Source organism: Accipiter gentilis, chromosome 33 (assembly GCF_929443795.1).
Source record: "Accipiter gentilis chromosome 33, bAccGen1.1, whole genome shotgun sequence".
NCBI lineage: Eukaryota > Metazoa > Chordata > Aves > Accipitriformes > Accipitridae > Astur > Astur gentilis.
The window spans coordinates 2,122,274-2,136,048 of NC_064912.1; the positions used below are offsets into that span (position 1 = coordinate 2,122,274).

General features: G+C 41.3%; 1 protein-coding gene across 1 annotated transcript; it reads left to right on the plus strand.

The window, feature by feature from the left end:
* Positions 1–31: 31 nt before the first annotated feature.
* On the plus strand, positions 32–11,766 carry C33H16orf89 (chromosome 33 C16orf89 homolog). The gene is made up of 7 exons (XM_049791666.1): positions 32–65; positions 165–327; positions 930–990; positions 4,161–4,254; positions 4,818–4,874; positions 5,319–5,398; positions 11,659–11,766. The coding sequence occupies exons 1-7, from the start codon at positions 32–34 to the stop codon at positions 11,764–11,766; spliced, it is 597 nt and encodes a 198-aa protein (XP_049647623.1).
* The last annotated feature ends 2,009 nt before the right edge of the window (positions 11,767–13,775 follow it).

The window sequence follows — 13,775 nt, forward strand, 5'->3', positions numbered from 1 at the left end:
GGTGGGACGGGGGGTAGCGAGCAGAGCAGCGATGGGTCCCGGGTTCAATCTCCTTTTAAAAGGCGGTTGTGGGGGAGAATAGCTGTCACTGTCACGGTCCAAAACTCCGTACTTTAAAACGAGTTTACGGTAGTATGCGAGATGAATTTTCTTTCTTTCTGCAGGGTACGTGAAAGGAGCCCGGGAAGAGCCGTCCTCAGAACATGAATTACTTGCTCAGTGTGCCCGAGTTGAAAGCTTAGGGAAGGAGCTGTCTTCTCTGACTGGAAAAGTGACACATTCTCTAGCGCAGAATGATCCCAAATATTTCAAAGATAAAAATAACTGGTACCTGCGGTGGTGAAGAAAAATAGCTCTTGTTCAAGCTCAAGGTATTTGTATTGCAGTGTTCTGCCCTTACGTTCTTGACCTGTGAAAGAACAAAGATGCTAAAGTTAACTAAACAGTTTATTTAGAGTGAGGGGCAACATCTGGTATCCATCCTGGGCGAGCTTAGGCAAGAAGGACTCTTCAGAGTGAAGAATCTGCTGCTGATTTTTTGGGTGGCCTGGAGAAATGCACTGAGGGCAGGTGTACACAGCACAGATATTTAAGTCTGAAAGCCACAGAGAGGCAAGATCAGCTTAGGGCTTGCTCACACCTTTGCATCATGTGCTTGTTTTCAAGTCACTGGAACTAAATCCATGGTCCCTTCCATAGCTTCCTTCCATAGCTTCCCTCTTTGGTCCCTCCAAGCTGTCTGGTGGCTGGCAGTGAAGTTGCAGTGATGCATTTGGCCAATATCTGTTGAGAGACAAAAATTATTGTTTCTGGCTTATAGGTTATTTGCAAATGACGTCCTGTCATTCTGTGGCACTGCCATTAACCTTAAAGGGACTCTTTTTCTTCTGTCATTTTGGACAGACATAAAATGCCTTATTCTGTGGTAGCTTAGCCTCCAAAGAAATGGCTAAATGGACATTTCTTCAGAATAGCTGCATATACATGCATGTGAGTGTACCTTTGGATGTACACAGACACTCAAGAAATCAAGCAGGACCTGAGAACTCCCTCTGCTGCATCATTAATTACAGGCTTTCTTCTTTGATTTGCTTTCAGAATTTGAGGAAGAAGAGGCTGAGAAAAAGGGACACAGGAAAGGGAAATGAACCTAGCCTCTGCCATATGACAGGTTTCTCTGAATGCCGTTCCTAAGCTAGGTTTAGACAGAGCAAAGAGCCTGTAGTTCCTTGATTCTGCTTGCAAATACCCTGAACTGTGGCAATACACCTCAGATAGCTAGGAACATATTTGTAATTTTACTGGTCGTGTTTTCCCCAACTTCTCAAATTAATTTTGGGGCCACTCCTTTCCCTCCTGACTAATACCAATATTTGATCTGTGTACTTCATCCCAAAAATCTATAGAACAGACATTCCAGTTGCAAAGGATAACATGCACATTATTCACATGACACATTACCAGTAACCAACAGTACGATACTTACACCCAATTAGTTCTTAGGCTTCAGGCAGCTTACGTGTTTATTGGGACAACTCTATGTGTCAAGAGCCAAACAAGCCTACTGAAAATATTATTTCATATATTGTTAGACTTGAAACAGATAGATGATGAGGGTCCCTGCTTGCTGCGTAGGTGTTGGGAATTGGCTTGATGAAAAAGGACATGGGTCTATAGAAAAGGTGTGCGAGCAGAGTTCTGTGTGAAAGAATGTCAGTTTGAGCAGCAAGATTAGGCCTTGGCCGAAGACTGCTGGCCTTGCTGATATCAGGAGAAAAATCAGCTGGTCTCGCTGTTATCAGGAGAAAGACAGGGACGGTGTGACCTTGGCATAACTTCATAAGTAACTTTTGAAGAAGTTCCCATGAGAAAGTTACTGAACACGCACAGCTGCAAACTACAAGTGGGTGTGTTTTAGTAATGAATAAACATTAGCAATGTACCAATCATAGGACTAGTAGGCATAATTATCGCAAACTCTATAAATATGAGCTATCCGTGCAAATAAAGTTGAATCACTTCTATCACTCATATTGGGTCGACTTATGTGCATTCCTCCGCCGCTCCAACAAATGGCACCCGAACGGGGACCGAAGAAAGGGGAATTGGAGCAACGGACACTGAGAAGCACCGGTAGCAGCGACCGGGGGGCAAAAGATTAACCAAACGCTGATCGTCTTGGTTGGTGTATTAACTCTCGTGCCTGGACCGTCCAAAAGGGGTTCGCCGTCAGTGAGGGCTACTGGAAAAAGGCTGCAAAGACTTTAACCGAGGTGCCTTAATCAAGGTAGCACCCAGGAGTATCAAGAAGCCGGCCGGCAATGGATCAAGAGTTAGCCCTAAAATTATTACAGTGCTTTTTAGAAAAGCGGGGGGTAAATTGCGTTAAGCAAGTTTCGGGATTAGTTGCTTTAGGTCGCGTTAAGGGATGCTTTAAGAATCCGGATTTATTATTTGAGGAGAGTGAATGGCGTAGATTAGGAGACGTATTATGGGATATGGTAATTGACGATGATAAATCAGCTAAAAAACTAATGAAGCAAGGACAGAAAACTTTCAATTAGTGTGGGTACAGCTTTTGAGCTTAGTACCTGGAATGCTGTCGGAACGTCCCTATGGGATGAAATTAGTGACGGGTCTAAAGAAGTTAAAGGTCTTGCAACTTTATGGAAATTGATTAAGACAACTCTGCAAGAAATGAAAGCAGATCGTAAAGCGTCTGCATCTGCTTTTGCTGCTCTCTCTCTCCAACCGCAAGCGAAAGGGAAAAGCGGGGAGAAAAACATAATGCAGCGAGAGAGACTTTTTGGAGGTTGTTCGCCTGCTCTCGTGCCCTTGACTTCTGCTCCACTCCCTGGGACTGCCGATATTAATCAGCCATCCGACAGTTCCCAAGCCTCCCTAACCGTACGATTAAAGGAAACCCTACAGAATCAGGGAGTGAGTAAAAATATGCCTACAAAAAAACAGCCCCCAGATACCACCGTTCAACATGAACAAATTATACCTAGCATACACCCTGATTCAAATAATGCAAACAAGGACTTGGCTACTCTAATAACAGAACAAAAAGAGAAAATGTTAGAATTGTTAAAGGAAATGCGAAAAAGAGACAGGGAAACCAACCGCACCCGTGATAGATGCGGAGCTGCTTGTAATAGCCGCTGCAGAAGAAAGGCAGAGACATCGGAGGGGAGTAATAAAAGATGCCATTATAGAAGGGACTATGCTCCAAGCATTCCCAGTTATTGCATCAAATGGACAGAAAAAATGGGAGGCGTTTGACTGGAAGGTCATTGAGAAATTAAGGAATGCTGTGAGTCAGTACGGAATCAAATCTGCGTTAACTCACCAAATACTGCAATTCATTTTTTCTGCTGATACCTCAAGATATTAAACAGCTAGCGCAGTTGATTTTGATACCCGCCCAAATGTTAGTGTTTTTCCGGCAGTGGGAGACGTTCTGTGATAGGGATAAAACAACATCACGACAACAAACAGATCCCCTATGGGGAGTAACCACGCAGATGCCGATGGGTACTGGACCCTTCCCATCAGGGAACGCTCAGTTACAATGTATCACTGAGGTTCATCATCTATCACCGATCTTGGCGTATCAAGCTTTTCTTACCATACCAGACAATATGTACAGCCATGCTTTTACCCAGGTGAAACAGGAGAATACAATTTATGACCACCCTGACATGAACGAGGGCATGAAAGAAAACATGTTCAAAATACTCGCTTTTGAAAATGCTACTGAAAAGACACGCAAAGCATTGTGTAATTTGCCGAAAAATCCAGACGTCGTTGATATGATAGAATACATGGATCGATCAGTGGACTCACACGTAGGCATACCAGATACTGATGTTCTTTTCCATTCCCTCCAGGCTTGTTTAGAAGGACACATTATATTTGTGGGGAGCCTATGGTCCATGAAGATGCATCCTGCTAAAAAGTAATGTTATTAGATTGACTTATTGCAGAGTATTTGAATCCAGTGTAAGATTTTTTGATTGCAATTCACAGCTCTCAGATCCTTTCTTCCCTACTCCAGATTGGAGGAAAAGAAAAAGTCTAATAAAATGCCGTGCAATACTCAGTTCTCTTTTCTGTATCTAGAGAAGATGCTCCAGTCACCTGTTCTTGAGTATTAGAAGAGTATTTTCTGTGCTAGCATGATGAAAATAAGTTTGGAGATTGAAAGCAATGGATTCAAGTTTTCTTCTCGAGACATCTTCATGGGAAACAGTACAGAATCATAGAATCAGTTAGGTTGGAAAAGACCTTTAAGATCATTGAGTCCAACCATTATCTATTCTCAGTTAACCAACTGAGAATATATGTATGTTATCTATTCTCAGTTAACCAACAATGTGGTAAACATTATAGTGAAATAATAAAAGCAAAGCTTTTTCTTTAGCAGCAATGAATCATCTAACAAAAGATATACTTGTTATGTTAAAGTAATGAGTTATACAACATTTGAAACATCAGCATCAGTTAATTTATCTCAGATCTTAGAGCCTCAATCTTTATCTTTAAGCAAGATGTATAAAGTTTATGATTGTTACATACATTAGCCATACTGTAAGTAAGGGCCATCATTTCCAAACCTGGAATTTATTTGCCTAAATCTGTTAAAATAGATTGCTAGGATTAATGTGGTATGATTTTGATTAAGCTTTATGAGCTTTTTTTTTTTTCCTGGAGATTAAGCATATAAAGCAGTAATGTCAAAAAAAAGCTGTGGTTTTCTGTCCCATTTTGTTCCCCTTAGTTATGTTGCGTGACACATCTGGAACTCAGATGATGGCTGGAGAAGGTTCTCACTTGGCAGAAGCCTAAGGAAGGATGCTTTGGAGAACCTAGTGAGTAAGCCTTACCTCACAGGAATGAGGTATTGCGATACCTTGTCTAAACATATAAGATACAGACTGCAAATCAAAGGGCTGTTTTACAGCATTTCTGTCAAGTCTTATTGAAAACTCCAATTCAAAAGGTGCCCCATGTCTCCACTGGAAAAGGAACAATCATTAATGTTTTTCACGTCCAGATTCTTTTACAAAAGCTACACGACCTTCAGCACATAGAACGTGCCTGGTCCTATAGATTGGTGGAACCTTAGCCCATCTGTAGTAAGTTTCCTCACTTGAAGTCTGTTTCATCAGCTGTAAGACAAGGCTATCTCCTCTGCTTCAAGAAAGCTGAAACTTCAGAGAGAGGTGTTAACAAGAGTCTTCACTGGGAATGAAAGTGCCCTCAGCATTGTGGAGCAATCCATTTCCCCTTATTTCTTCTTTTTTTTGCTCCAGGCAAAGGTTTTGAACACACCTCTGGAGTAGCAGACCAAAAGCAGCTGCTGAGGAGAGGTAAGAGAAAGGAAAAGTTGTTTGCAGGTGAAAATAATTTATGTATTTAAAGGAAGGTGTATCTTTTAGAAAGCTTTGTTCCAGTTACTGAACAACTATGCATAAATTATTCAATAATATAAATCAAGGCAGTTGTTTCCATGGGAATTCTAACTTCCCTTTCTTACACATAGGAGTGGCTTTCCCCTAAGAATGTTTGCAGAAAGAAGGCATTACAAATGCTTGCATGAAAAAGAAAAGTTTTCCTGAAATCGTCCCCAAGATTTTTGTCAGGGAGGAATCCTTTTATTAAAAGACAGTTTGGAGACAGATCTCACAACATGAATGCAGAATGAGAACTCCAATCTGCACCCGTACCGAATAAGCCACTATAATCACAGCCTGAAACAGGTTTGGAAAAACCTCTGAATAACAAAGGGAGCAGCCAGAGCCAGCTGTGTCCTAAGAGAAGACAGGCCAAGGGCAACCACAGCACAGGCCAGGCAATGGTCTCACCATCAGGGCACAGTCCAACAGCAACCCCAGCTGGGTGATGACAGCAACAGGTCCCATTGCCAGTCCATTTATTATCAGACAAAAGCAAGGTCATAAGGCCAAGGTCAAGCCACTAAATCTAAGCAACAATTTAGGAACCAGCCTAGAAACAGGTACATCTACAACATAGCTCATGGAAGAATTGAAGGCCAGGCCTGAGCTTAAATGAGCCTTCTAGGCTCTTGGGCAGAAGGTGTGGATGGAGGCCCCAGGTGGGTCTGCTCGGGGCAATTAGGGCCTGCTGCTGCACTCAGGGCCCTGACAAACTAGTACTGGGAAACAAGGAGTCCATTTGCAGGTGGCTTGTCAGCAAAGATGGTTAAATTTCACTCTCACCAGCCATATGATCATTTTACCATGTATCAATATAGGTTAAAAAAAAAAAAAAAAAGGTGGTCCTGGAAGACATGATGGATACAGCATTTGTAAGATAAAACACTTGAACAAATGCTACGTTATCTAAGGCCAGCTGCTTAACTTAGCTAATATTCATCATCATCCATAAAATGAGTCAAATATCTCTCTGTCTGAGTTATACTGCAGGATGCCCAGCACTAGGAAATTCAGAAATCTTAAAAATCTTACATTTTCAACTCATGTGGAAACTCCAGTATTTATCTGTCTGTCCATGTTTCTGATCTTTGGAACTACAGAAGTCCTGCACATAACAGACGTCAACTGAAGCTATTCATACTGTGATACAAATTCATATCATGAAATAAAATGTTTTTCATTATATAAAGGATAGGTTCTTTTCTTCAGTGGCTATCACAGCGAAGAATGACAATATCCCCGCTAGGTAAAAAAATAGGACTACACTTATCTCAACAGCTGGGTATGGTAGAGCACAGAAAGTATTTTATCCAAGGTCAAAGGCTGAGCTCAGGGTCACACATAATTCATGGGGCAGAGATGGCTATAAAGTCCAACTGAAGTTCTAACTTGCAGTTCAGTTTTACCATTTGATCTCCCTGACTAAATTGTACTGTAAGCTTCCAAATGCACATGGTTTTAAAATCGGTACAGATCATCAGCTGTGCAAGCCATATAACCTCGTTCAATAATGAGGACAGTTGACAGTTGCGGACTGTCAATGGGGAATGCCACTTGCACAGAGAGGTGATGGGCCCTTGAGCAATACTAGTGCTCCTTCCACAGTGAAATAGGATTAGACATTTTAAATCACAATCTTGTCTTGCAATACAAAGAGGAGTTCCACTTTGGCAGCTAGTTTTTAATTATAGCAATACTGGACAGTCGTCCACAATGTGTTTTTTCCTGGTAACTTTTAGAGTATACCAGAGAGTCGGGGGTGATTTCAGTGCAGCCCCATTACCACTGAATGCATACATTTTTCTTTAGCTCAGATTCTACCAAATTCTAAAGACATCTTCAACTTCACTGGATCTAAATTAATATCCTGGATATTTCTGTGATACCTCTCAATTTGTTGTCTCTAGTCCTGATCCTATGAGGTTCTAAATACCTTCACCATCTGCATTCCACTGGGTTCTAATACATGTATGTAATAAACAATTTTGAGCTGTTTTCAGTTTGATGATCCCTGTTTTCTGGTGGAAATGCAGATGCCAAGGGCAAATAGAAGCCTCCTGACAGAAACATTTGCCACATTATCTTGCCTAGGTCCTGTGGAAGTAACTGAACCCCACAGTGAAAAATCATTAAGTTAGAGCCTTGCGCAAGAGTTTAATACTAGATTAGAGGTACTGACCAGGAATCAAATAAGATGTGTCACACAATGCAGAGAACAAATGATATTTCTTCACTATGAATAGGAATAAAGACACAAATAAAGGGTGCTGTTCTGCAGACCCTAACAGCCACCCAGCCTGAATGGTATGTTGGTTATGTTTCTTTTACCCCTATAACAAAAACAGATATCAGATTTTTTATTTCCCTTGTAATTCTCCATATTGTCTACCAGCATGTAGGCAATTAAACCACTGTTTCCTCTTAAAGCACGTGACTAATTACAAGTGTGGGCAGACTGGTTCAACGAGATAATAAAGCCTGGAATATTTCCTCAAAGATCCTGTTCAGAATTCATCTTTTTCTAACTAGGAAAGCAGCCAAGGTGTCTTCAAAAAAAGCCCCACTGTCCCATGTCCCTAGTGTACTTTTACACATACATCCCTGGCATGGCAGTCACACATCCATACCAACCTGTAGGAGATCTGTTCTTTTGGGAATCTCTCATTTCATTCTCACCTAGCTCATCTGACAGCTACTTGCTGCGTATCACTTTAATGTGAAATGCAAATTGCTTTTCTTATTTGCTTCCTTGAATAGAGTGCAAATATCACATCCTGTGACGGAATGAATGAGTGACTGATTCCTGCAGGCATATACCAGCATTTTCCAGCAGGTTATCAAACTACTTAAAATTACAAGCTTTATATTAGCTTTATAGATACAGTGACTTGAGTTTATAAAGGTAGAGTCACAATAAATGTTCTTTTGCCTATCTAGTCTTCAGAGCACTTAGTTGGAGAAAGATAAATATGGTGTAGTCATCGCTTACACCTGAGGTTCTGAAAATAGGGAGAGACGAATGCATCTATGAGAAACGCATTTTGTGAGAGAACTTCCTTCTGCTTGTAAAATTTTTCATATTTATTCAATAACAATTGTGTTTTTAAAGGGTTTTCCCCTCTTTTCTTCCTGTGACATTTCAGAAAGTTTGGAAACGCTGTTTGCAGTTTATTCTGGAAATGGTCTACTTATGCTCAGTGAGTCAAAAATCTAGACCCAGCACCAGTTTCCTAAGACTGTTTGGCTTAAATGGTCAATTTGTATGCATCCCAGCAATATTTGCTCTGAAGAGCAGCACTGAGTTAGCAGATTTTTGTTCCAAGACACTTTCCGTTTTAATTCCTTTGTCATCCCTGTTAATATCTCAGGATGTTTGCCAAAACAGACTAACCAGTTAGCCATTATTCATTGGGTTACACTGCAGAGCGCTTAAAATAACCAAAGTGCTACATAGCTTTTGAGTCATGTCTGTTCCTGTGAACATCACCAAACGTGTTCTCCCTGACAGATACACACTACATACACGTGTAGGCACTTAGGATCCATCTCGTCTTCCTACCCTTGACAGATTGCTGCAAGTGCAATAAATAGACACACAGAAGCCTAAATCCTTCTGACTAGTTGAACCTCACTAATCCCAGAAGTCACCAACCCAAGTGTCTCAAGCTAACCTCACAAGAACCAGCTGCTACCTTGGCTACTCTTATTGCCACATAATATATGGAGTACAAACGTTTTAAAAATTGTATTATGTTTTTTTTCATTTGCACTGAAAAAATTAACATGAAATATCTCAGTAATAAATATTTGCACCCATCACACCTGCACTGTGGGGGTATAGACTAACAGTAGTCATAAACCCCATGTGACTTCAAAGGGTTCAGACTCCTGAAGCTGTGCTATATTGTCAGATGATAAATTATTGCCATTTTTAACAGCAAGGTAACTTGCTTCTTGTGTTTGTTCTCCTGTTTGCTTCATTTCTAAAGTGCAACCTCTGTTACAGTGGAGATGAAAGGAGTCAGTCACAGAATGAGCTCAATTTGGAAGCAATTCTAGGTAGCCTGAAATGCTACTGCAGGTAGCCTAGTGCTGAGCCCTCAGCCTGTTATGATGCTGCTGAGAATCACCTGTGCTTTGCTGTCTGCACTGAAGATGAAAAGACTAGGGTGTTTCAAAGGTAGGACTCCCTGGCTCCAAGCTAAGCGTTCCTCTAAAGACCACCATGCTCTAAAATATAAAATTAATTTTATTCTGTTTAGTACATGCTGTGATGTGAACTGTACACCTGCCTAACCTCATCTAATGTGAGCCACTCTCCCCTTTATGCTAAGACTACAGCTAGCACTGGATAGAACCACAGCGCATAATTTTTTCACCAAGCTTTCCACCCTCAATCTTCCTTTCTGAAGGGAGAATGGCATGGAAAGACCCTTTTAAAAATGTTGCTTTTTCTACCTGTAACACCCTCTACCACTACAAACTCTGTACACTTCTTTCAGTTGCTGCCTTTTAATCTCACTAGCTGCTTTTTATCTGCTTTATTCCTTTTCTTCCCACCCAAAAACCCATAAGGAAAGTGTGAAGGTAAAAAGAAGTGACCTAGTTAGAGGAAATTTTTACACTCCTTCCCAAAGAGAGTCTCTCCTGACTGATTTGTATTGGCTTAGACATATTTTCAGACAAATACAGGTATACATTATAGAAATAAATTTTTTACTTCCAGCCAGTTCTACAGATACAGACATAGAAGAGGAAGAAGGCCAGTAAGCTAACCAGAAAGAGAAGAGCCAGTATGTATGGCTTATAAGATTCCCAGTGAGTTCCCATAGGCCAATTCAAATTAGTAATTATTAGACATGTTTTTCCACAACTAAAAATTTTCAAATTACAGGAAAAGGGTCAAACACCTGTTAATTGTGTTCACGCCCTAATTTTCAGAGCTGGGTTGAACTTTAGGTTCAAGACAGAGATGGAGCTAGTATTAGATCTAGACATCAGCATGCACGTTCCTTTCATGATATTCAATGTGATAACAGAAAAAAAAAAAAAAAGGCAAGCTTGGCTGACCTCCACCGGGTGGGGAAAACAGAAATATACTGATTTAGAACCTGACTTACTTAGACTAAAACCTAATTTAGGTTTGGAGCTGTGTCTTCATACCAAAGCCCAGGACAGCTTAGCTTGTGAGATTCATTCAGTCCAGCGTGGTCATAAGGTGGTTTGCCAGCACCTGCACACACATATACTTTAGAACCTGTATTTTGGGGAGGTGTGTTTGTGACATGCTTGAAATTGAGACTGGTTGTCCTTAACAACAGGTAGTTATCTCCATTAATGGGGAAATCTTGTGTCACCACAACCACACACTGAAATTCTGACAATGCCCACCCTTCCCTCCTTGAAAAATTGTAGAAAAACAAGTTACTTATATTCCATGCAGTACTTAATATTAGCGCAGTGGGAGGGGCTGCTTTAGAGAGGAAAGTAAATTGCAAAGTAAATACCTTGTATGGAGAGGAAAGACTATTCAGTTTTCAAATATTGTTTTGGTTTGGATTTTTTTTTCATTCCAGTTTGCATGAGGTTTCTGTTCCCTATGGATTTCTAAAGGTAGCTTTTGGCTGGTGGATTCTACACCCCACATTGTGATCCTGGCCTCTCTTGTAAGCCACAGAAAAGACAGGGCGAGTTTGGGAACTGGGTGGAAGCCTTCTGCTTAAGCCCTTAGTACAGGATGTTCCCTGAAAAAAGGTTAAGGCATTTGAGCAAAAGACAAAGCAGAATCCTGAATGGACTCCCAGAGTACTCTGCTTGCTGAGTTTAGACCATTAAAACCACATGGTTAGTCCACACTGGAGTTTCAACTGGGTAGTCTTGTTTCCAGCTCGAAACAGACGCAGGACACATGCAGGTCTCCACTGCTGAATGAAAGTGGAGGCATAATAAGCCATTTGCTAAGATCTTTAAATGCACTGGTTTGTGCTAAGGGAGTTTTCCAGTTCATTTCTGAAATAAAAGTACATTTTTCCACTTGGAAGGTACCTAAAACAGCAGCACACTTACATATACCAGGTACACTTACCCTGGGAGTGAGGCATTACCCCCCTGCTTTAGCACTGGCCATGGAAAGACCAGCTTCTGCAATGCAGCCTCGGGCATGGGGCTCCACAGCCCCACTCCCCCATTCACACAGGGGTCATACCTGCCCTTGTATCACATCATTTACAGAATCAAATGCCTGAAAATAAGGAGACAGCTAACTGAGCTCATCATCGGTCTCGTGCAGGCTGAACACACGTAAACACACATCAAGCAAATGTAATGAACCGTTCCACAGTGCGAACGGGGCTTTCCCAATGCTTCCTCTGTGAATTCCCCTCTCCCCGACTCACCAAGTGGCTCAAGGAAATTATGTGCAATGCAGCCCAGCAGTAGGCTTGATTTTTTTGCAATAAAAATATGAAACTTCTCTATCAAGCGACATTTGCACACAGGGAAAAAAAGGAAAGAGTTTAATTGCATCCCCCATCCTAAGAGGACAGGAGCATCTGCTGCCAGGCAGCAGCAGCAAGCCTGCCCTCTGCTTTCACAGATGTCAAAGTCCGTGCCAGAGCCATGTCTCCAGGGGCAACAGAGGCTTGGATTTTAAGATTAGCCCCACCAGCATGGGAGCAGACTGCACGCCTAAATAAACATTTTGAAATTTCATTTGCAATATAATGACGTACAGGCAATATTTTCCTCAGTGATGGGTATGGCTCAGAACAGAGCAATGAAACACTGAAACAATGTCCTGAAGTTAGCATTTACACTCCCCCCAGCAACCAGCCCCTAAACCCTGGCAAAACCCCTCCAATTAATTTCCTCTGCTATTTTACCTGTTAGAATTTAGTAGAAAACTGAGGGGTGCCTGCTTTTACTGTTGCTCTTTGAGTGGTTATGGCTTTCCAAACAGTCTCTTTTGTTTGGTCAGTTCTAGAGCTGAAAATGAGCTGCAAGCGCCAAGAGCGAGCTACTGCAGTCAAGAGAAAGAAATACGAAACTTAAGAAGTGTTTGGAGCAGTCAGTATGGCTGGAGGAAGTGGCAGGACTAAGCACTTGATGAAGCACAGTGAATAAAGCAGGTGCCCTTACCACTGTTAACAAAATAGTTCTTTGATTCAAAATAGAACTAATGAGATTAGAAAGAGAAATGTTTTTACTGAAAATGAGGGGTCTGGCATATAGTTCCTGGTTAGAAAAAACAATTACCGTACAGGCAGATAGAGGAATGGAGGATTTGCTTTTTTTAATCATGTATTTGACTTGGATATTTCTTGAAAGCAAAAATTTCCAGATTTGTAAACTAAGGCTCTCCAAGAGTTTTCGTCCTAACTGTTAGCCAAGGGGTATCACAGAATCCAAGCCACTGAAGTTACCGTTAGGAAATCCTGGAGCTGACTAAATATATTGTCACCCCCCATGACACCCCCCCCCCCCCCAATTTAGTTATTTTTCACTTCTGTGATTCAAAGAAATTAACTCAATAGTTTGATTAACTATTAAGTAGGTATTCTTTATTGGCAGCGCTGGACGCACGGGGGATCGCTTCACTTATCGTGTACACCGTCGGGTCTAATTGTGCAGGTTAAGTACATGTTCTACATACATATTCACTAGATTTCCGAGAAATGTTATATATATTAATTAATTTTCCAGGAAACTATTAGCATATGCAAATGTCCTTTACGCAGGCGCATTGAAGGTCTCTGGTGGTCTTCAGGAGTTCTCTGGTGGTCTTCCACATAGTCTTCCTCACTTGTCTGCTATTTGACCCTCCTCAGGTGATTCTGTGTAGTATGGTCTTTTACATGTTTTGATACATCAAACATTTAATTAAGTTTTGTGATTGTTCATGGTTCTTTCTTGTTCATTACTCCTAAGTACCAGTCTCTGACAGGCTTAATCCTTGACAAACACCAGTCTTTGGTATGTAAAATTACAGAGAGACAATCATTGAGCAATTAGCAGTTTGTTCTTTATATCATCTGGAAAATGGACAAAATCCTAATCCTCCAAATGAAGAGGATGAAGCTGTAGTGGCTGTAAGGCCGTATTTACATCGTTGTCTGTGAGAATCCGTCAGAGATGGTGATGGGAAAATGCCAGACTGAAGAACAGAGAGCATGTCCTCCCTGAGGCTACAGCCAGTCCAGACACCTCGACGTCAACCGTACGGGGACAGGCCACAGCTTATTATCGAAACAACAGACTTCCAAAGTATTTCTTTCCATCTTCCTCGTCGTAAATGTCTTCTCGGCGCACGGGGCT